Below are 23,027 nucleotides of genomic sequence, written 5' to 3'. Positions count from 1 at the left end.
TTTATTTTAGAGGAGTATACAATTGATAAAATGGCTAGGATTTATTAGGCCTGCAGTAAATGCCTTTCAAAAGATCAAATGAGAGAGGAGAAAGATGTAATAAACATTTCATGTAATGAAAAATATAATAAATAAATAAAAATAATTTATAGTCTTAAGTAATTAACCCTGATAATATATAAATTCCAGAGTACCAGCACACACTTGTGATGTGACTTGACACAATCCTCCTGGAATAATTCATGTCTCATTGGCTTGCTCAGGGGAATTTGAACAAAGAACGTGGGTGCATTCTACACTAATTTCATGACCAGGAATATAAGGCAACATTACTACTGGTGTAGCTTGGGTGGTGTGGATTGTGTAGACAGACAAACATAATGATCTCTAAAGATAATATTGTGACAAACTATTTAAAATCTCAAACTGAAGGTAAGGGAGTTTGCGTTTTATTGTAAAGACAGTAAGAAATCACTAAAGTTGTTTTGTCAAGAGGAACTGTGTTAAAATAAAGTTTCATGAAAAACAAATATGTTGGATCATGCAGAATGACTTTGTGAAGGGGAAAGGAGAGACAGAGAGAGAGAAACTGCACAAAACTCTATGAGATAGTTGCAGCAATCTAGTCAATGGTGGAAACAGAGACCTAACTTTGTTAGTCTTAAAAACAGCAAAGAAGAAACAAATGGAATTTATGACTGAATGGACATGAGCATAAAACTACTTTTGACCTTAGAACAGAGATCAAGTATGTGGGACACACAAGAATGACGCCTGAGAGCTGTCCACATTCTAATTCCTAGAACATGTGACTATGTTATTGGGTCAGCGCAAGCAGAGGTGGGATAATGTGGCCACAAGCAAGGAACGCAGGCAGCCACTATAAGTTGGGAAAAGCAAGGAATAGATTTTTCCCTGGAACTTCCAGAAGGAACCAGGATTGTCAATACCTTAACTTTAGCCCAGTAAGATATATTCTGTATTTCTGACTTCTAGAATTTTAAGGCAACACATTTTCAATGTTTTAAGCCAGTAAGCTTGATGATTTGTTACAGCAGCCATAGGAAACTAATATAATGTACTATTGACTGTAACATCAAGAGTGAGAGAGAAAGTCCTGACTTCAATTTTATACATGCTGCCTTGGAGGAATCAGAAACATGTGCTGAGTGAAAATATTTTTCAAAAAATAAAACAGTGGAGTTCCGTTCATGGAAAACATGCAGATAACACTGATAAATAAGTCATAGGTGTAACAGGAAATAAAGATTTTGGTGATTTCTTACATTTGGGTAGAAAACAAGAAAGAAGAATAAGAGAAGGCTGGGAAGTAGTGAGAAAAAGATGGACAGAGATGAAAAATGAAAGAAGGTGGGATATGGTTGAGAAATCTTAATGAGAAAATTACCAGAAGAGTAGATGATCAGCTATTTCACATGCTACACAAATTTCCAGGGTGGTGAGGCCTGTGGTTTTTCCATACTTGAAGAAGTTCTAGTTTAAAGTGATTTCCAATTCATGGAATTAAAAAAAAAAAAAGAATAGAATACAAACACCAACATTTTTGCTAAAGTAATATTCCACAGAAGTCAGAAAAATAATTCTTCCTTGGGGTAAGGTAGCATTACAATGGGAGACAATGTAAAGATGTTAAAAGTGTGCCATGATGAATTGATGGGTGCTGACGAGTTGATGGGTACAGCACACCAACATGGCACAAGTATACATATGTAACAAACCTTCACGTTATGCACATGTACCCTATAACTTAAAGTATAATAAAAAAAAATAATAAATAAATAAATAAATAAATAAATAAAAAGTGTGCCATGGACTGAAGTTGTTTAATTTGTAGGTATACTAAAGGTCCATCTTGTTGTCTTGTTCAACTTGGCTTTTAAACCATTGGAGTGAAAGTAGCCTAGTATAGTAAGTTTGGATTCAGATAAATGTGGTACCAAAACCTAGCTGTTATGTTTTGCTTATTCTCTTTGATACTAATTCTTTTTTAAATTGCAAATTGGCAAATTATAGTTGCATATATGTATGAGATACAAAGTCATGTTAGTATTTATGAATGCAATGTAGAATAATTAAATCAGGTTAGTTGACTGTCAGTTTCTCTAAATATTTATCATTTTTTATAGTAAGAACATTTGAAATTACTCTTAGCAAATTTGATGTGTATCATAATATTTACTACATTCATCATACTGTGCAACAGACCTCCAAGAAAAAAAAAAATCATATTCCTTCTAATTGAGGCTTTGTACCCTTTGATTTCATCTCTCCGTCCCCTCTATGCTTCCCAGCCTGTTTACTGCCCTCCAACTCTCTGCTTTGTTTCAGAGACTACATATAAGTGAGAACATGTGATATTTGACTTTCTTACCCAGCTTATTTCACTTAGCATAATGCTCTCCAATTCCATCCATGTTGTTACAAATGACAAAGTTTATTTTTTTTAAAGGCTGAATAATATTTCATTGTTTATGTATAACACATTTTCTTTATTTGATGGTGAACACAGGTTGATTTCTTAACTTGACTACTGTAAATAGTGCTTCAATAAACATGGGAATGCAGATATCTGTTGGGCATACTGATTTCAAATCTCTTAGATAAATGCCCAGAAGCAGGATTGCTGGATCACACAAGAATTCTATTTTCAGTGTTTTGAGAAACCTCCATATGTTTTTCTTCAGTGGCTGTACTAATTTACTCTACCACCAACGGTGTGCCAGGATTCCCTTTTCACCACATTCCTGCCAATGTTTGTTATCTGTCAAATGAGGATAATTACTTATCTCTTAGGATTAATGAGAATATTTAGATGTTAATTCATGGTAACTGGCACATTTACCTGCTACATGCCGGTAATTACAGAATGGTGGTGATTATTTTATATAATCTCAGCAAAAGAGGCAGAGAAAATGAGAATAAAAGTCAAGTTAAAAGCATTATTAGATAACAAAATGTATGTGGGAAAACCATAGATATAGTAATGTAGAAACAGCAAGATTTTCACTTTATTTATACCCAGCCCAACATTAGTTAAGGTAGTATTAATTTTCATAATTGATCAGCACACTAGCTATGTAGTTTATAGGACCACATCTCATCCAGGATTTTAAAAGATGCATATGTATATTGAGCTGATAATATCTGCCTAAGTAAGGAACAATCAGATAATCTTCATTTCTTTCAAATCTCTTTCAAATTAATAACTACAGGGTATATTATACTATGAGGCTATTCCTCCAAGCACTTACAATCTCCTAGAACACTTGAAGTAGACAAAGGCAAAATGGATTAATGGTAACTTTCGATAGAATTTTGTCCTCATGAAGTCAATAAATTCTATAGTAAAGAAATATTAGATGCTTCTAGATTATATCTCAAAGCATCTTTTTTTTCCCCACTGTATTTCTTTACCTAGATAGTCAATCCAGGTTCAAATATATTACAGAAATTTCTTGTTATCAATGCACAGTATAAAAGGAAATGCCTGATACCCATTTTCACGAAGACAGACATATTTTATTTTTAATTATAGAGTAAGTAAAAGTTTCAGACATTTTCAGAAAGTACAATTTCTAGATGTGTAGTTCAGAGTCTGGAACCTATTTATTAAGATTTAAAAGCTATGTAGAGTATCAGTAAAGTAGCTGAGAAGTCCCATTAAGATTCCCAAGACTAATATGAGGAACAAAAGTCTATATAGGAAGATGTCTAAACAAAATAATTCTCAAAGAACAATCATCTAATTTCTAGCCATAAAGAGTTGACATGTGAAAATTGTCATTCTTCCTTTCTGTTGGCATAATTTTCACCATTTTTCTTTGTTATGAATTCTAGACATGTAATTCAAGTTTATGAATTGCATACTAAATGTTTGGTGAAATTCACCTGGCCTAAAAGTAAATTTTAAAGAGATAGTTTTCTGCTGAAAACTCCATTTCTTCAGTTTTCTCCACAGAAAACTCTCTCTGCCAATGAGTCTCTTTATTCATATTCAGAGCATCTCTGGAATATCTCTGTCTACAAAGAAAGGATATCAACAAAATTAGGTAGCCATTGAAATCAATATGTTTGTGTTTCAGTAACTCACAAAAAGGCTGAATAAAGTCTTTGTTTTTAAAACATTCTCTGCGTGAAATATAAAACATGAGATTATAAACTTTGAAAGCACTTTTGAAGAAAAGTTATAGGTTAATAAAGTTTAAAAAGTGTCTGTCTAGTCATTAAAATGATTAATAAACTAGTATGATAATTTTATGTATAATTTTTAAATTAATACTTACAGTTTTGAAGAGAAGTTTAACAAGAGAGTTTAAAGAAGGAACAATATGAAATGCATGTAGAATATTAAATGGCTCATTTAAAGAAGAAATATTAGGAAATAAAATCACATGTTATTGTGTCTACTCTGGTACATTAACTGGATGTGTCTATTAATATAGAAAACATCCGAGGAGTTATAAATTCCTTTAGATAGAGCATTTATTTTTTTTATTTATTTTATTTTATTTTTTTGAGACGGAGTCTTGCTCTGTTGCCCGGGCTGGAGTGCAGTGGCCGGATCTCAGCTCACTGCAAGCTCCGCCTCCCGGGTCCACGCCATTCTCCTGCCTCAGCCTCCGGTGTAGCTGGGACTACAGGCGCCCGCCACCTCGCCCGGCTAGTTTTTTTTTTTTTTGGATTTTTAGTAGAGATGGGGTTTCACCGTGTTAGCCAGGGTGGTCTCGATCTCCTGACCTCGTGATCCGCCCGTCTCGGCCTCCCAAAGTGCTGGGATTACAGGCTTGAGCCACCGCGCCCGGCTAGATAGAGCATTTAAAAATCATCTACTCAAAAATTCTTACTTTGCACACAGGAAATTTGAGATCAAATGGTAAGTCGCAAAGATCGTGCAGTAACTGTGACTCATGGATCATTAATCTCTCCTGGAGTAATTTTTAGATATTCTTAAACATAAATCAAGATAGTACATTTAGGTCTTCTAGTAGAAGTGGTGTTTTATTATAGTTTTACTTGCTTTATCTGATAAATAATTACGTTGAACATATTTTCATGAGCATTTTTGTATTTTGAATATAGCCATTTTATGTATGAATAAACCACTTTTTATTTATTCAATTATTTGATCAATTTTTAAATAATGTGGTTGTTTGTATTTTTAATTTATTTACTACCTAAGTCTATTTAACTTTTTTAATGGTTGTCTTCTTATTGATGAACTGTAAGTTTCATTTGTATATTTTGGATTCTAGTCCTTTCACTGATACATAATTTTCTCTTGTTTGTGACTTGGCTTTTCATTCTCTCTGCAGTGTCTACTGAAGAGCAACATTTTGTATATCATAAATTATATTTATATTTTTCTAATATTTGGGCTTTTTTGTCTGTTTAAGAAATATTTGTCTATCTCCAAGTCACAGTGATTTTCTTCTAGAGGATTTATGTTTGAGCTTTTACACTTAGGTCTATAATTCATTTCTCATTTTTGTTTGTGAATAGTGTGAGGAAAAGATTAGGGTTGATTTTACACATGCACACACACATTATGTTTATATATAATAGATTATATGTTATATATAAGATATATAATGTATATTTTATACACTATAATATATACATTTTATATACATATATACATATACAATGTGTGTGCATGTGCAAAATATATATTTTATACTATATGTTGTATATATATAGTGGACATAATATATTCATTATATTAATTGGATATATCCATTATATAATATAAAAACATGTATAATAAAAATATGTATTTATATTATATAATGGATATAATGGATATATACATATATAATGTGCATGCATATATAAAGTTTGTATAACATATATATTTATATATAATATATGATAAAATCTTCAATTGCTTTCTAATTATTTATTAAATTTAGTATTTTTATGCATTGAATTACACTTTGTCTTTCTCAACAATCAAATAACTATGTATGTTTTCAACTGATCATATATTTGGGTCAGTTTCCAGATTCTTTCCTGATCCGTTGTCATATATGTCTATGCTTATGCCAACGACACACTGCCATTAATGTAGCTTTAGAGTTAGTCTTAAAATCAAATAGTATTAGTCCTACAGCTAGTGCTTTTCTAAAGATTTTGGATACACATTTCAGAAATAGCTTGACAAATTTACCAAAAATTATCTGTGGGAATTACAGTCTGTTTGTATTTTATCTGTACATTAATTTAGGGAGACCAGATATCATAAGAATAGTAAATATCTCATTCAATTGCAAAAAATATTTTAATTCATAGTCACTGGACATCTTTCTGATTATTTAAAATTTTTGTTATTAGTCTTAGTAATGTTTTGTAATTTTCAACACAAATGTTTTTCACAGTCTTCATTAAATTTTTTCCTAACAATTCGAAATTCATTTTTTCTCTTTTTTCACACTCTTTTCTTTCTAGTATTCCAATGTACATATGTTAAAGTGTTTAATATTTTTCTGAGCATTTTTGAGACCCTGTTCATCTTTCTTCAAGCTTTTTTTCTCTTCAGAGTGAATCATTTCTATTAATATCATGTCATATTTACTGACTCTTTTTCTGTCATCTTTATTTTTTAATGTGCATCCGATTCATTTTTTAGAGTTTTCATTTGCTTTTTAAAATAATGGTGTGCAACTTTTATGTTAAGATTTCCTCTTTTATCAAGAACACATTACCTATAAGTTCTTAATCCTATTTTTAATAGCTGCCTTAAAGTGTTTTTCTGCTATATTCAACATATAGACTATCTAGATATTGGTTATAATTCTTTACTCTTGTGTGTGACTTTGGATCATATATACATATATATTATATTAATAACTAGTGAGATTTTATGTTGCGATGGAGATTTTGGTTGATATATTATGGAGACTCCAGATTTTATCTTGTGAATATTTTCAATTTTTTTTTTTTTCTAGAATGCTGTTAAAGTACTGGTAATCAACTTGATTCATGCAGGATTTGTTTTATACTTTGCCTAGTGCCAATACTTAAAAAGTTCAAGGTAGTACCCAAGCTCCTCTCATTTAATTGAGCTAAACCTCCAAAGATGTGTCCCCACCCCTCCAAAATCCTGTCCAGGTTTGATTTAGATTTTTTTTTTTAAGGTATGTTCAAAATAGGGATTATTCTAGGGCAGAGATCAAAAAACATTTGCTGTAGGTGAACACACAGTAAATATTTTAGTCTGTACAGGCCATATGGTTAACTACTGAATTCCACCGTTGTAGCACAAAAGCAACCAGACAATAGTTAAACAAATAAAGGTGGTTGTGTTTTAATAAAATTTATATACAAAATCAGTCAGTAAGCAAGATTTTGACTGTGGGCTGTAGTTTGCCAACAACTCTTTAGTGCTTAGCTATTAATCTAAAGACTGCTGTTTTGATTGCCTGTGGTGTTAAGAGTTTATGGGTGTCTTTGGAGCTCTTATCCTTCTACAGTGCTTAACCTTGAGTTTTTCTCCTCTCCTCTCAGCCATGTAGAATTTGTTCTATTATTGCCCTTGTATAATTTATTACCCTGGTATGTGTAGAGCAACTCTCAGCCAAGGATGTACAGGAACACTCCTCCTATTACCCAAGCTGATTTTTGGGAGCCCCACCCCTGCTCACTTCATACTTCTCTGATGCCCTGTACCACATATTGTAGCCATTTGATCTGTTCTAAACTCTGCTTTCCACCTCGATAGCTCAGTACAACTACAGTGATCTTCTTGGGCCATTGCTCTTTGCACCTTGGTTAAGAAATTGTCATCAGGCAGAAAACTGATGCAGTCATGGGTCTTACCTAGTCAGTCTCCTGTATTTCAAAGTTCATAGCCTGGCACAATTGTTCATAATTGTTTATAGGAGGAGCGATAGTCTGATATTGATTACCCTGTCATCTCTGTCATGTCTAGAGGCAGATAATTTGAATCCTTTTTTTTTTTTTAAGTTATATTTTAGTTTTGAGAGTACATGTGAATGTATGTTGCATGGGTAAACCCTTGTCCTGGGGGTTTGTTGCACATATTATTTTCTCACCCAGGTATTAATCCCAGTACGCAATAGTTATCTTTTCTGCTCCTTTCCCTCCTTTCTACTCCTCCTCCCCACTCAAGTAACTCTAGTGCCTGTTATTTCCTTCTTTGTGTTCCTAAGTTCTTATCATTTAGCTCCCTCTTATAAGTGAGAATATACAGTATTTGGTTTTCTGCTCTTGTTTTAGTTTGCTAAGGATAATAGCCTAATCTTTCTTTAAATATCAGGAAATATAAATATCTAACTAGAATTTAAGAAAAAAATATTTCTTTACATTAACTGAAAATGCAGGGTTCATTGATTTCAGGCACAGTTTGAATGGGTTTTTCATGTCACCAAAGCCTGCTCTATATTTATTTCTTATTTTTTTGTTTTATTTTATTCTATAGGACAGTATAGCCTCCTGCTGTTCTCTTTTATTATAGCAATAATGTATACTTGAGTTTAGGCCTAAACATCTTCATATTACTCTGCAAAGAGAAATAATATACTATATCTTCCCTTAGATGAAGAAGAGACAGTTTTTGTTCCAGAAAACATCAGTAAATATATTCTAGTTTCTGCATAAAGTCATTTAAGTGCCTAAATATAATTTCAATTATTTAACTGGAAAGTTAAGAGTTGAGATAGAGTGATTGCTTTAAGAAATTACATCTCCATCTTTGCAACTGAGCGCTGAGATCTCACCTAGCGTGTATGGCTGCAAAAGAATGTGAGGCAGAATGGATGAGAAAGAGTGGAGTTACTACTCACGTCTTAGGAGGCAAGTTCATCTTATGACTTGTTCATCTGGTTTTCTGTGTTTTTGTGGGAACACACACACACACACTTTCACTTTCTCTTTCTTGAGAAATTCTAGGAATTATCTTAGGAATTAAGATGAATCATGCATTTGTACTTTATGTTCTTAGCGCCTTAAAAATGGTGTTCTGAGTTGCATTATAAAATCTGTTAGAAGTTTATTTTAGAACCTACTACTTGGAAAACTTCTGAATCTTCTGTGTCTCTGGTAGGTTTACTGTCTTTGATAATGAGAATTTTGGAGCCAAGAGCATTACATTTTACAAGTGGCTGCCAGAAGTCTTGGAACAAAATTTTCAGCTCAGCCAAAGCTCAGCCAAGACAGAAGTTTTATGGCTCCACTATCAGTGCTTTTTTCTGCTGTTTCATCCCCTACCCTACCTTTACATCACATTCATGCAGCATATTATCATATATTTTTTTCCATAAACCTGATATGATTTACTTGTCTTTAAGATTTTATTACGTTTACTGTGAAATTGTCTCACATCCTTTTTAGAGGAAAGTAAGGTATAGTTTTATATTTTATAAACCTCAGTGAAATTTATCAGAAATAATAAAGACAACTGGATAATTTTACCTGCAGGGAAAGGGGTGAAGGAATAATTTTTAAAAATTTTATCAATAAGTTACTTCAGAATCTTTGAATTACAAATCTTCTGTATGACTGATGAGTTAGAACTTTGCAAATTTAGCTAGTTGCCAAAATTTTATAAAATGATTCACTGAAATTTCAGATAAAATGTAATCATCTAGCCTCAAATCCTTTTTCTTTTCTGCTTTATCCAACACAGTTATACCTTAATGTATCCTAGAAGAAAACAGAGTTTATGCACCTAACACATTACTGGTGCTATCCTTTAGAATCTAGCTCTACTTAAGGTTCATTCTGAGAAAAAATAACAAGTAATACCCCCTTGGAGCACTACACTTAAAGTAACTGAACCAGAAACAAAACTAAGCTCCAGCTTTTTATGGTCTATAAAAATTTGAGGTTCTACATTTTCATAGTTGTTAATAAAGTATATTAAGAATTTACATTAAGAATGTGGTACATACACACCACGGAATAATAGGCAGCCATAAAAAGAATGAAATTATGTCCTTTGCAGCAACATGGATGAAAATGGAGGCCATAATTCTAAGCACATTAATACAGGAACATAAAACTAAATGCTACATGTTCTCACTTATAAGAAAGAGATAAGCATGGAATGCACATAGACGTAAATATGGGAACAGTGGACACTGTCGTCTACTAGAGCAATTATCCTCAACCTTTGTGGTACCAGTGACCAGTATCATAGAAGACCATTTTTCCACGTACTTAAGATGGGGCCAGAGAGTGGGTTCATGATTATTCAAGTGCATTACATTTGTCACTAGATTCTCATAAACAGCACACAGCCTAGATCCCTTGTATGCTCAGTTCACAATAGGGTTCATGCCCCTATGAAAATCTAATGCTGCTGCTGACCTGACAGGAGGTAGAGTTCTGCTTTGCCCACTTGCCAGCTGCTTACCTCCTGCTGTGCTGCCCAGTTCCTATCAAACCACAGAGCAGTACCAGTCTGTGGCATAGGGACTGGGGACCACCGTACTAGAGGGTGGAAGGAGGGTGTTGGGTTGAAAAACTACATACTGGGTACTGTAGTCACTATTGGCATGATGGTATCTATATTGCAAACCTCAGCATCATGCAATATCCCCATGTAACAAATCTTCACATGTACTCTCTGTATCTAAAATAAGAGTTGAAATATTTTTTAAATAATTATGAAAAAATTTATAACTACTCCGTATGATTTAATCCAGTATCCTTTCCAAACTAGGATCAAAGTATTACAATATGGGATGATATCTGCAAGTCCTTTTATTATTTTTTCTTACTCTTTTTTTCAACTCTGGTTTCCCAACATCTATTGGCTGGATTTTTACCAGGTTGAGTGACTTCCTAGAAAAGGTAAATTATTAAAACCCTGGGCATGGCCAGGTGTGGTGACTCATGCTTGTAATCCCAGCACTTTGGGAGGCTGAGGCAGGCAGATCATCTGAAGTCACAAGATTGAGACTAGCCTGACCACAATGGCAAGACTCTGTTATTACTAAAACAATACAAAAATTAGCTGGGTGTGGTGGCATGCACCTGTAATCGCAACTACTCGGGAGACTGAGGCATGAGAATCACTTGAACCCAGGTGGCAGAGGTTGCAGTGAGCCAAGATCATGCCACTGCACTCCAGCCTGGGTGACAGCAAAGTGAGACTCCATAAAAAATTAAAAAAATAAATAAATAAAATAAAAAATAAATAAATAAATAAATAAAAAACGGGCATGAATGGCAATAAAACTTTCAAATGCAAATTTGCTATTTTTGCTGAAATTTATTCTTCCTGCCCTGATACAAGCTTCCTGAATTGTTATATTTAGTACCTTTATGATGAATTTATGGCAGGTAATATAGACTATATTACTTATCATATAGTCATGTATTACTATTGAGCTGGTACTACTATAAGTATTTTAAAGATATTGACTAATTTAATTCTCCCAATAAGCCTATATGTTAAGTACTATTATTCATCTTTAAAGAAGAGGAAACTGAAGCATGGGAATATTAAATATTTAAGTATTGAAAATTAGTAAGGGGTAAAAACTAGTATTCCAATTTCAATGTGAGCTGCAAAGTTCATCTCCTACCATCTTTGTTCTGCTGTCTCTCTAAAGCGAAAGACCTTATTATTTTTAAGTATGTTCCTTCAATACCTAGTTTAATGAGAGTGTTGAGCATGAAGGGATGCTGAATTATATCAAAGGCCTTTTCTGTGCCTCTTGAGATAATCATGTGGATTTTTTTCTTTAGTTCTGTTTGTGTGATGAATAACATTTATTGATTTGCGTATGTTGAACCAGACTTGCATTCTGAGTGTAAATCCAACTTGATTGTGGTGGATAAACTTTTTGATGTCCTTCTGGATTCGGTTTGCCAGCATTTTATTGAGGGTTTTTGCATTGATGTTCATCAAGGATATTTGCCTGAAGTTTTCTTTTTGTTGTTGTTGTATGTCTGCCAGGTTTTGGTGTCAGAATGAGGCTGACTTCATAAAATGCATTGGGGAGGAGTCCTTACTTTTCAACCGCTTGTAATAGTTTTAGTAGAAATGGTCCCAGCTCTTCTTTGTACCTCTGGTATATTTCAGCTGTAAGTACGTCTGATCCTGCGGTTTTTTCGTTGGTAGGCTATTTATTACTGCTTCAATTTTAGAACACATTATTGGACTGTTTATGGAATCAGTTTCTTCCTAGTTCGGTCTTGGGAAGCTGTTTGTTTCCAAGAACTTACTCATTTCTTCTAGATTTTCTAGTTCATGTGCATAGAAGTGTTTATAGTGTTCTCTGATTTTTTTTTTTTTTTTTTTTAATATTCCTGTGGTGGTCAATGGCGATATTTCCATGATTCTTTCTAATTGTGTCTATTTGTGTCTTCTCTCTTTTCTTTAGTAGTCTAGCTAGCATTCTATACATTTATTAGTTTTTTCAAAAAAACAGTTCCTGCATTCATTGATTTTTTTGTAGGTTATTTTGTGTCTCTAGCTCCTTCAGTTCAGCTCTGATATGGTTATTTCTTGCCTTTTGCTAGATTTGGGGTTTGCTCTTGATTCTCTAGTTCTTTAAGTTGTGTTGTTAGGTTGTTAATTTGAGATTCTTCTAGTTTTTTCATGTGGGTTTTTGGTGCTATAAATTTCCTTCTTAACATTGTTTTAGCTGCATCCCAGAGATTTTGGTATGTTGTCTCTTTGTTCTCATTAGTTTTAAATAACTTATTCATTTTTGTCTTAATTTTATTATTTAGCCAGAAGTCATTCAGCAGCAGGTTGTTCAATTTCCATGTACTTTTGCGGTTTTGAATTAATTTCTTAGTCTTCAATCTGGGAGACTGTTTGTTATGATTTCAGTTCCTTTGCATTTACCGAGGAGTGTTTTACTTCCAATTATGTGATCAATTTTAGAGTGAGAGACATGCAGCAATGAGAAGAATGTATCTTATGTTAGTTTTTGATGGAAAGTTCTGTAGATATCTATCAGGTTTGCTTGATCCAGAGCTGAGTTAAGTTCCTAATTACCTTTGTTTGTCTAATATTGTCCATGGGGTCTTAACATTTCCCACTATTATCATGTGGAAATATAAGTCTCTTTGTAGGTCTCTAAGGACTTACTTTAAGAATCTGAGTCCTCCTGTATTGGGTGCATATATATTTAGAATAGTTAGTTCTTCTTGTTGAATTGAACCCTTTACCATTATGTAATGCCCTTCTTTATCTTTTTTGATCTTTGTTGATTTAATGTCTATTTTGTCAGAAACTAAGATTGTGACCTCTGCTTTTTTGTTTTTTTCATTTGCTTGGTAAATTTTCCTCCATCCCTTTATTTTGAACCTATGTGTGTCTTTGCACATGAGATGGATCTCTTGAAGACAGCATACAGATGGGTCTTGACTCTATCAACCTTGGCATTCTGTTTCTTTTAATTGGGGGCATTTACTCCATTTACCTTTAAGATTAATATTGTTATATGTGGATTTGATTCTGTCATGATGCTGGAACTAGCATTTTCTTACACACATTATAAAAGGGAATTTTACATAAGTAGTTCTATGTATTTATGGCAGATAATGTTTCTACCGATAAAATGAAATACATGTGATTTAAATATAAAATTTATAAATTCTTATTTCTTTGAGCCTCTGAGTTTGGGTTTCTATTTCACAATAGAAGCTAATTAACCCATGTAGATATGAGTTATCAGGAATACTGTTATGATTAAATAAATTTTAGCAGATATCTAAATGATGAGAAGAAGAAAATCATTCTGGGAATTTTTAAGACCTTGCAATATAGATAAACTTAGCACTTTTGAGGTAAAATAAGGTCAGTATATGAAGAAAGATTGAGAAGGAGAAAATAATGTAGTGCATTGTTATGGTAAAACATATTATTTTTAAATCAACGAATAAATAGGGAAAATGTTCATATGGGAGTTGACCGGGGCCAGTGATCTTGGCTGGGTTGAAGTATTACTCTAGGGATCCACCAACATTTTGACTGTAAGCTGGGTTTATTGTAAATATTTACAATATTAATATGTTGATTAATGTAACCTCTCACACACTCTATTCCTTTTTTTAGCTTCATTTTCCTTATAGCAACTGTCACTATCTGATTTTATATATGTATAGTCTGTCTCTTTTTAAAGACAAGGGTTTCTTTGTCTTCATTGTTCTATAATTAGTTCAGAGAATGGTTTTTGATTTATATTAAAACATATGTAATATTTGCTGAATTATAAAATTATTGAATGAATTTTGATACCTAATAAAATGGCAACTTTCATATAGAAAATTAAATGCATTTTATTTTTCTTGCTCTCAACGGATACTACAATCAACTGTAAGATGTAAACAATTTAAAAATATAATTTTGTAGGTTATTTAGAGAAAATATTTGTTATGGCTGTTGTTGTGGTTGTGGTTGTGGTTGTTGTTTTAACTAATCTCAGCAATTCTCATGGCCCAGCACCATGCCTGAAATAGTGGAGAACACAGAGATTAATCAAAGGATGAATGGGTAAATGGAACAATAATGGAATAAAGCAAGGCAGTGCAAATGCTATATGTATGCAGATAATGAACTTCCAATTCTTCATATTCCTAATTTGAGCCTGGCTAGTGCGGTGTAGAATAAGTATTGTCATTTCCAGTTTAGAAAAGTCAAGGGCTTTGCCTAAGATCATATAGCTGGAAAATGGTGGAGGCAAGATTTGAATATATAACTTCCAAATCTGAGGGTACTGCTTTTCTCTTCTAATAGCACAATAATGACACTTGTAGTGGTATAGAGATATGGTAGGATAGAGAAGTATATGGGATTAAAAAACAAAAAAACAATAATAAAACTAGAGTACATACTAGTACATTTGTCTGCTTGGGCTGCCATAACAAAATACCATTGACTAGGTGTCTTAAACAATAAAAATCTATTATCTCACAGTTCTGCATGCTAGAAGTCCCAGAGTGAGGTGTCCATATGTTTAGTTTCTGGTGAAGTCTCTTCCTGGCTTGTAGACTGTGCCTTCTCTGTGTGTCTTCACTTGGTCCATACCTGTGAGCGCAAAGAAGTATCTCGTTGTTTTTTCCCTCTCTTTACATTAACATGTGTCCTATGGAATTAAGTCCTCACTCTTGTGACTTCATTTAATTTAAATTACCCCCAGAGTGCTCTGTCTCCAAATACAGTGAGAATAAGAGTTGAGGCTTCAACATATACATTTTGGGGGGATAAAATTCAGTCTATACCAACTAGAAATATAAGTGATGGATTTAAATCACAAGTATTCCTAGAGACTTGAATTGGGTCCTTAAAACTAGATGTTTTGGTCTAGTGAAGCATTTAGTGCATATTCATCCAGAACTACCATTTTCTGCATATTAAATATTCTTCACATCAAATTATCATGATATATAGTATTTTTAACCTGAATTCTAAATGAATCTTACAGGACACTGTTTTTTTTTTTTTTTTTTTTTTTTTTTCCTCTTCTCTCTTTTTACAATTTTTGGCAATATATGACAGATGCTTAAAATATATAGGGAAATTACTTTGTCTAGAAGATTTATCTCTTATTTTGCAGGCTCAACAGCTTACTGATCTGGAACAAAAATTAGCTGTAGCCAAAAATGAACTGGAGAAAGCAGCTCTCGACAGGGTAAGTCTACATTCATGAGCCATTACAACTTTAGTTTTAGCAAAAGAAAAGTTAAAGTATGTTCATTGCTTCTCTTGATTTATTAATGTGTTTCCAGATGCTGTGTATATAAGATAGTTAGAGAATTCAGGAAGATTTGATATCTTCTTTGGAATCCCATTATTTCTTTGTTTAGCTGCTACAGTAAATTGACTGAAGGTTCAGTCTTTGTGAGTTTATGGCTCCATTTTTCACCTCACTGGTATATTTATTCCATAATACTGTGAATAAACATGCTTTAAAACATCAATAAGACACTATATATTAACTCTGGGTGACTGAGTTATGAAGCAAAAGGAACTAATTATTTGCATCAAATTGTTATAACCAGTTTTTGAATGTGTATATCTTGTTTATATTTATCTATATTTGCTTGGAAACATGCACAATAACACTGAGTATAGCAATGTTTATATTAATAATTGGAAGTAATTTAACTGTTTACTGTAAGATAATCAATGCACCTATTTTTATATATTTTCTATACTCAAATTTGGAAATAGTAATTGAAACATAATATTAACAAATATACATAAATGGATGCACAATCGCTGGAATATGGTTTAAATCCTAGAAGATCATTAGATTCCCATGATTCTGAAGCAGGCTGGTCTTCTCTGAGTTGTTACCCTCTCTGACTCTTGGAATATTCTTCATGATATTAAGTGTTTTCCCATTTGACCTCACATAATCCTTTTAGTCAATCAATGACTAAATAGTTTTGAAGTGCCTTTTTTGTTGTGGCCATCCTATGCTAGGTACAATGGAAAATAGAAAATATATGAGACAAGGTCTTGGGTCCCATATCTCTCACAATTTTGTTTAGCACTAAAAATTAGGAAATAATTGTATGCTGAGACATGAGGCAACAGAAGCACAGAGAATACATATGTATTTTGTAAGTACCCGTGGGTCATAGGGCACGGTATAGTCACAAAACACTTTATTTTGCAACTGGAATTTGGCCTGAGTCACAGAGCTCAGGCTTATTGTAGAGTTGTTCCTCCATCTTTAGTTGTACATATTCTTACCCATTCGATGCTCTTCTACTTCCAATTCCACCTCCTAACCCCTGTCATTATGTCCCTAAATTTCGGGATGAGAGCCTGATGTTGCAGTGGTTAAATAACGGTCTCCAGAGATAGTTTACTTGTGTTCAAATCATGACTCTTCAACTGAATGATCATGTTCAAATTCCTCAAAATCTTTACGTCTCATTGAGAATAACAATAAACTTTATTTATAATGGTGATGAGAAAATTACACACAGCCAAAATTTACAGTACTAGGTACAATGCCTGGAAAACATTCAGTAAGTAAGCTTAGAAGTTATTATTGTTACTGAATGAGATCACCGACTGCTTCTCTGTGATAACAATTCCCTCTTTAACCTTGAGATCTTGTCATGCCTTTTGGTAACTGTAAATGCCTTTTATATTACTGGAGGCTGATTTTAACAAATCACGTGTAAGATACATATGAGGCTCATAAACTGTAGCCATAAAGTCAGATAGAAATGCTAGCTGACTTCAAAAGGGATAAAAACTACAGCTTAATGAAATGGATTTTCACCTCTCTCCATCATCTTTATATGAGGTTTTTAAAATACTCTTTGAGTATCTAGTTCCCAAGAATATATCTGGAATTCAAATAATCTTAAGTACTTCATACATATTATGAAAAACTCTTAACACTTCAACTTGATTTGTATGACATATTTAATGAAAGAAGTCTCAGTTTAGTGTCTCAGTATAAACAATATTATCAAGAGCTAAGAATCAACCTTGAGTTTCCAATCAATTATTTATTTGGCAATATCTTATGAATTATATATGGTTGGCCTCAGCTACTGGAATATAAGAGAAGCCTTATGCTAAGAAAAATCTCTCAAACTTTTACATTAAAACTATTTGTATAGTTTCTGTCCCCCACAAAATTTCACCCGGGAAATCATACATTATTACATCCATATTACAGATTACATAGGTAAAATAGGTGACCTGCATAGACTCCAATGACTGAGTAATAACAGAATGAGAAATCTTTTTGCCACTACACAGTGTCTGGCACATAGCAGGAATATAACAAATACTTCTTAATTAAAAATAAAGACCTGACCTAAATGAATAAGCATTCTAGTCATCCTACATACACGGGACCTGAATATCACTGGAGCAGAGGTCCCAAAACATTGAATGACTTTCCCAGGCTCTCTGAGCTGATTTCATGGCAGAAATAAAGTTAGGGAGAAAGCGTTTGGCCTCACAGCCTCTCATGGTATTTCCAAAGCCTGCAGTTGAGGACTTGGTGTCTGTATGCAAAAGAATTAAGGTAACATGAAAAATATCTTGTAAAGTTTCATTTGTGTAGAGATTAGATATTAGGGGCACAGTTGTCTTTGCAATATATATCTTGTTGTCCCCAGACAAAATGCATTTTCTTCTGAGAAAAGTACTAACACACACCAAAAACAAAACAAAACAAACAAACAAAAAAAACAACAACAACAAAAAAACTATCTCTTAAATCTTTTACTATCTTAGGATCACATATGAGAAATAATTTCTTATAAACTTTTCATATTATACAGTGTAAGTGGTAGTATTTTTTAATATATAAAATAAGTTTATTTTCTAATATACAAGATAAAATGAGAAATATTTCATTATTTTCTCTTGTAACAGAGCACTAACCTATATTCTCTGGAGGATTTGTTTAATTTTTTATATAACAAGCATGAGTTGTGTTAGAAACTGGTGATACCACAGAAAGGATACCAGCCTTCAAAAAAGTTTGCTAAAAGTGAACATAAAACATATAAACAACAAGATAATTTGAAATGATGATAAGGACTAAATAAGATATAAAATTAGAAAATATATTAACAATTTTAAGAAAGACGCATTCCTGGAAAGGGTGATAGGGGCTGTTTCCATGAAAATAGTGTGTGAGCTGATACATATATTTTAAGCGGTAGTTTCTATATGGGTATTTGGAAGAAGGGTTCTGCAAGCAGAGGAAGCAGCATTTGTAAAGGTTGTAATATGGAAATGAGTTTGAGATGCTTGAAGGTCTATATACAAAGGATGTTGTGATAAACAGGGCATTTTAGTTAAGGAACTTTCATTTTACTATCACATTTTGAAACAAGTGGGAAAAGTGGTGTGCCGCAGGGAGTGGAAAGACAGAGCAAAAACAAGACTGGCTGTACACGGTTTACATCATATTTCATTAAGTGACAGCTTGTTTTAGCAAACTTCAAAGTAGACAGTAGCCTGCAGTTTAAAACAAATAACACCTAACAGTATAAATAAAAATGTAATGCCATCGTGGTGTAAAATCATCCTCTGGGTTTTGCTCATGGAACTGAGTCAAGCCAAACCTGTGTATGAGTAATAGACTCTGTTAAGTTAGAGGAACTTAATAGTCATTAGGTAAGTGGTGGGCAATTCGGACCTGAGGGTTTCTCCCATTTTTAGGCCATATAGGGTAACTTTGTGACCTTGTCATGGCATTTGTAAAATATCATGGTGCAGTTGGGGGTGTCTGTTAGCATGCTAATGCATTATAATTAGTATATAATGAGCAGTGAGGATGACTAGCGGTCACCCTCATTGCCTTCTTGGTTTTGGCTGGATTCTTGACTGTAATCTGTTTTATCAGCAAGATCTTTATGACCTATATCTTGTGTTGACCTCCTGTCTCACCCTGTGACTTTTAATGCCTAATCTGGGAATGCAGCCCAGTAGGTCTAAGCCCAGCCCCTATTCAAGATGGAATTGCTCTGGTTCAAACACCCCTGACAATATTATCTAACAAGGCCCAAAGAAAATGAGAGTTTTATCGGAGACAAATTTGTTTTTTCCATTATGTGGGGAAATCAAGTAGAGGTATAGGCTAATCTGAGAAACGTGAGAATCTACATTGCTATGGCAATGATTCTAAATACAGAAAGTAGATGCAGAAAGAAAGACGGCAAGTTTCATCAGCAGAGTAAACAGACAACTTATAGACTAGGTTGAAATATTTGCAAAGTATGCATCTGACAAAGGTCTAATATCTAGCATATATGAGGAACTTAAATTTATAAGAGAAAAACAAACAACCTCATTAAAAAGTAGGCAAAGGACATGAATAGACACTTTTCAAAAGAAGACATACATCTGGCCAACCAGCATATGAAAAAAGCTCAATATTACTAATTATTAGAGAAATGCAAATCAAAATCACAATGAGATATCATCTCACACCAGTCAGAATGATTGTTATTAAAAAGTTAATAAATAACAGATGGTTGTGAGGTTGCAGAGAAAAGGGAAGACTTATATAGTTAGTGGGAATGTAAATTAGTTCAACCATCATGGAAAGCAGTATGCAATTCCTCAAAGAGCTAAGAGCAGAACAATCATTTGACCCAACCATCCCATTACTGGGTATACACCAAGAGTAATACACATTTTTCTTCCATAAAGACACATGCATGTGAGTGTTCATTGCAGCACTATTCATAATAACAAAGGTATATAATCAACCTAAATGCCCTTCAATGACAGATTGGATAAATAATATGTGATACATATACACCACGGAATAATATCCAGCCATAAAATAAAAATGAGATCATGTCTTTCTCAGGAACATGGATGGAGCTAGAGGCTATTATCCTTAGAAAGCTAATGCAGGTACAGGAAACTAAATACCCACCACTCCCACAAGGGAGCTAAATGATGAAAACTTAGGAACACAAAGAAGGAAACAACAGATACTGGGGTCTACTTTGAGGGCGGAGGAAGGCGAAAGGAGAAGAGTAGAGAGGAGTAGAAAGGGTAACTGCTGGGTACTGGGCTGAAGACCTGGTAGATGAAATAATCTGTATAACAAACCCTCATGACACATATTTACCCATTTAACAAGCCTTCATACGTGCCCCTAAACCTAAAATAAAAGTTAAATAAAGATGATAACTTTCAAAAAATGATATTTTCTACATCAGAGTAACCTAGAGTATATTTCCTTTCCTGCAAACTATCGTGATGGAAATCATGTTAGTTCAGGAGAAAGTAGTAAGATATATCTTTGTATTTCGGTGTTCAAAATATATCATGAAATGCATTAGCTCCTAGAAACAGACTGAGTGTGGATTAAAAAGTATGTCATAATGAAATTTATAAATTAGGCAATTACATTTGAAAACTGATATGTATTTTTGTGGGGAGTCTAGGCTAAGAGGAAAGGGAGAATGCAAGCAGATAATTGATGAGCATAGCTAAATGTAAATATGCTAATGCCTCTTTTTTGTAGGAGTCACAGATGAAAGCAATGAAAGAGACTGTGCAGCTCTGCTTGACATCCGTTTTCCGTGATCAGCCTCCTCCCCCTTTAAGTTTAATCACATCAAATCCATCTCAGATGTTATTCCCACCAAGAAATATTGCCTCTAAGCTTCCAGATGCAGGGGCCAAAAGCAAGGTACCTACCTTTTATTTGTGCTTTGTAAAGTAACAGCAAGTAATGCGTTGTCTTTTAAGTCCAGTGTATATAATCACCAAAGTGGATTCAAGTATGATAACAAATCCATTGAAAGATTAGGAGGAACACCGCATGTTCTCACTCATAGGTGGGAACTGAACAATGAGCTCACTTGGACTCCGGAAGGGGAACATCACACAATGGGGCCTATCATGGGGAGGGGGAAGGGGGGAGGGTTGCATTGGGGAGTTATACCTGATATAAATGATGAATTGATGGGTGCTGATGAGTTGATGGGTGCAGCACACCAACATGGCACATGTATACATATGTAACAAACCTGCACGTTATGCACATGTACCCTAGAACTTAAAGTATAATTAAAAAAAAAAAAAAAAAAAAGATTAGGAGGAAAATGGAAGGTAGTAACCCAGCTTGTAAAATCTCCATAGTCACTAGAAGACTGTTGAAGGGAGCTTTTCTTTCATAGAGAACCTAGCTGTTTCTTAGGCAGAATCATCTAACTGTTTACTACAAAACAAAAACTAATAATGTTGGAATAAGTTAAAAGAAAATATCTTGTATTACATTGCAATAAACATCACAGGTTTGATATGGAGAATATTTTCTGGGGTATAAGTATCTTCAGAAAAGTATTTATTTTTTTCTTAAGTTCAGAACTCTCAAAACTGGCTGCACATTAGAATCTTAGTGTAAATATTTGTTAAAGTGTGCTTAGGTGTATTTACATTAAAAAAGCCTGACTCCTGGGATTTTTTTCCCCAGACCTATTAAATTAGATTTTGGGGGAGGGGGGCGTTAGACTCCAGTTATCAGTAATTTTTCGGAGTCCCAGGGGACTTTAAGGTGCATTTAACGACAACTCATTTGAGGAAATCTTCCTCCAAATTCCCTCCACCAACCTAGTTTAGACAAAACAAAGAATATTTAATGGTGCTTTTGTTTCAATCTTCAAAAACTTAAATTTATAGGTCCTATACTGAAATAAATCCTGACAGCCAGAAATCATCTTTGGAGAAAGGAGTTTTGTTTTGGGCACTGTGTTGGAAAGATCTAGTTCTCTGATCACTTGTGTGAGCATCACTTGTTATTCAAATGAGTGCTATGGATACCAGCCTGACTTCTAAATGCAAATCTCAAGGGTTGAGCGCAGAAAAACTTAAGAACCACTAATGCAAATATCTAATGATGTGTTACATCTGACTTTCTTACTGCTTATTTCTGAGATTTCCTATTTTTGAATTAAAGTGGGTAGATTAGGGAAATGCTACTTTCAGGATGGAGAGTCAAAAATAAGTAAAACGAAATAAATCTTCTGACATACTGTTCTTATCTGTAACTAGTCAACTTATGAACTACAAAGATTTAGTCTGTGTGAGATCCTTATGTAATATTAATGTTTCTCTTTTAAAATTATTCAAAACAACGTAATTTAACTTTATTATATTATTGTCTGTGTTTTTTTTATTTATTTATTTATTATACTTTAAGTTCTAGGGTACATGTGCATAACATGCAGGTTTGTTACATATGTATACTTGTGCCATGTTGGTGTGCTGCACCAATCAACTCGTCAGCACCCATCAATTCATCATTTATATCAGGTATAACTCCCCTGCAATCCCTCCCCCCTCCCCCCTCCCCATGATAGGCCCCATTGTGTGATGTTCCCCTTCCCGAGTCCAAGTGAACTCATTGTTCAGTTCCCACCTATGAGTGAGAACATGCGGTGTTTGGTTTTCTCTTCTTGTGATAGTTTGCTCAGAATGATGGTTTCCAGCTGCATCCATGTCCCTACAAAGGATGCAAACTCATCCTTTTTTATGGCTGCATAGTATTCCATGGTGTAGATGTGCCACATTTTCT

The 23,027-nt window shown here is 33.7% G+C and overlaps 1 protein-coding gene across 3 annotated transcripts in view; it reads left to right on the top strand.

Moving 5' to 3' along the window:
* Positions 1-23,027, top strand: part of LUZP2 (leucine zipper protein 2) — a 599,513-nt gene that overhangs the window by 469,173 nt on the left and 107,313 nt on the right. For all 3 annotated transcript variants that reach the window (XM_023191520.3, XM_023191522.3, XM_023191521.3), the window contains 2 exons: positions 15,558-15,632; positions 20,973-21,140. In XM_023191520.3, coding sequence (XP_023047288.1) covers positions 15,558-15,632; positions 20,973-21,140 — 243 coding nt within the window. The remainder of the gene's footprint in view (positions 1-15,557; positions 15,633-20,972; positions 21,141-23,027) is intronic.

The sequence above is a fragment of the Piliocolobus tephrosceles genome, chromosome 13, assembly GCF_002776525.5.
Source record: "Piliocolobus tephrosceles isolate RC106 chromosome 13, ASM277652v3, whole genome shotgun sequence".
NCBI classification, from domain to species: domain Eukaryota; kingdom Metazoa; phylum Chordata; class Mammalia; order Primates; family Cercopithecidae; genus Piliocolobus; species Piliocolobus tephrosceles.
Note: the sequence above shows the minus strand (reverse complement) of the source record. Positions and strands in the feature narration are given on the sequence as shown.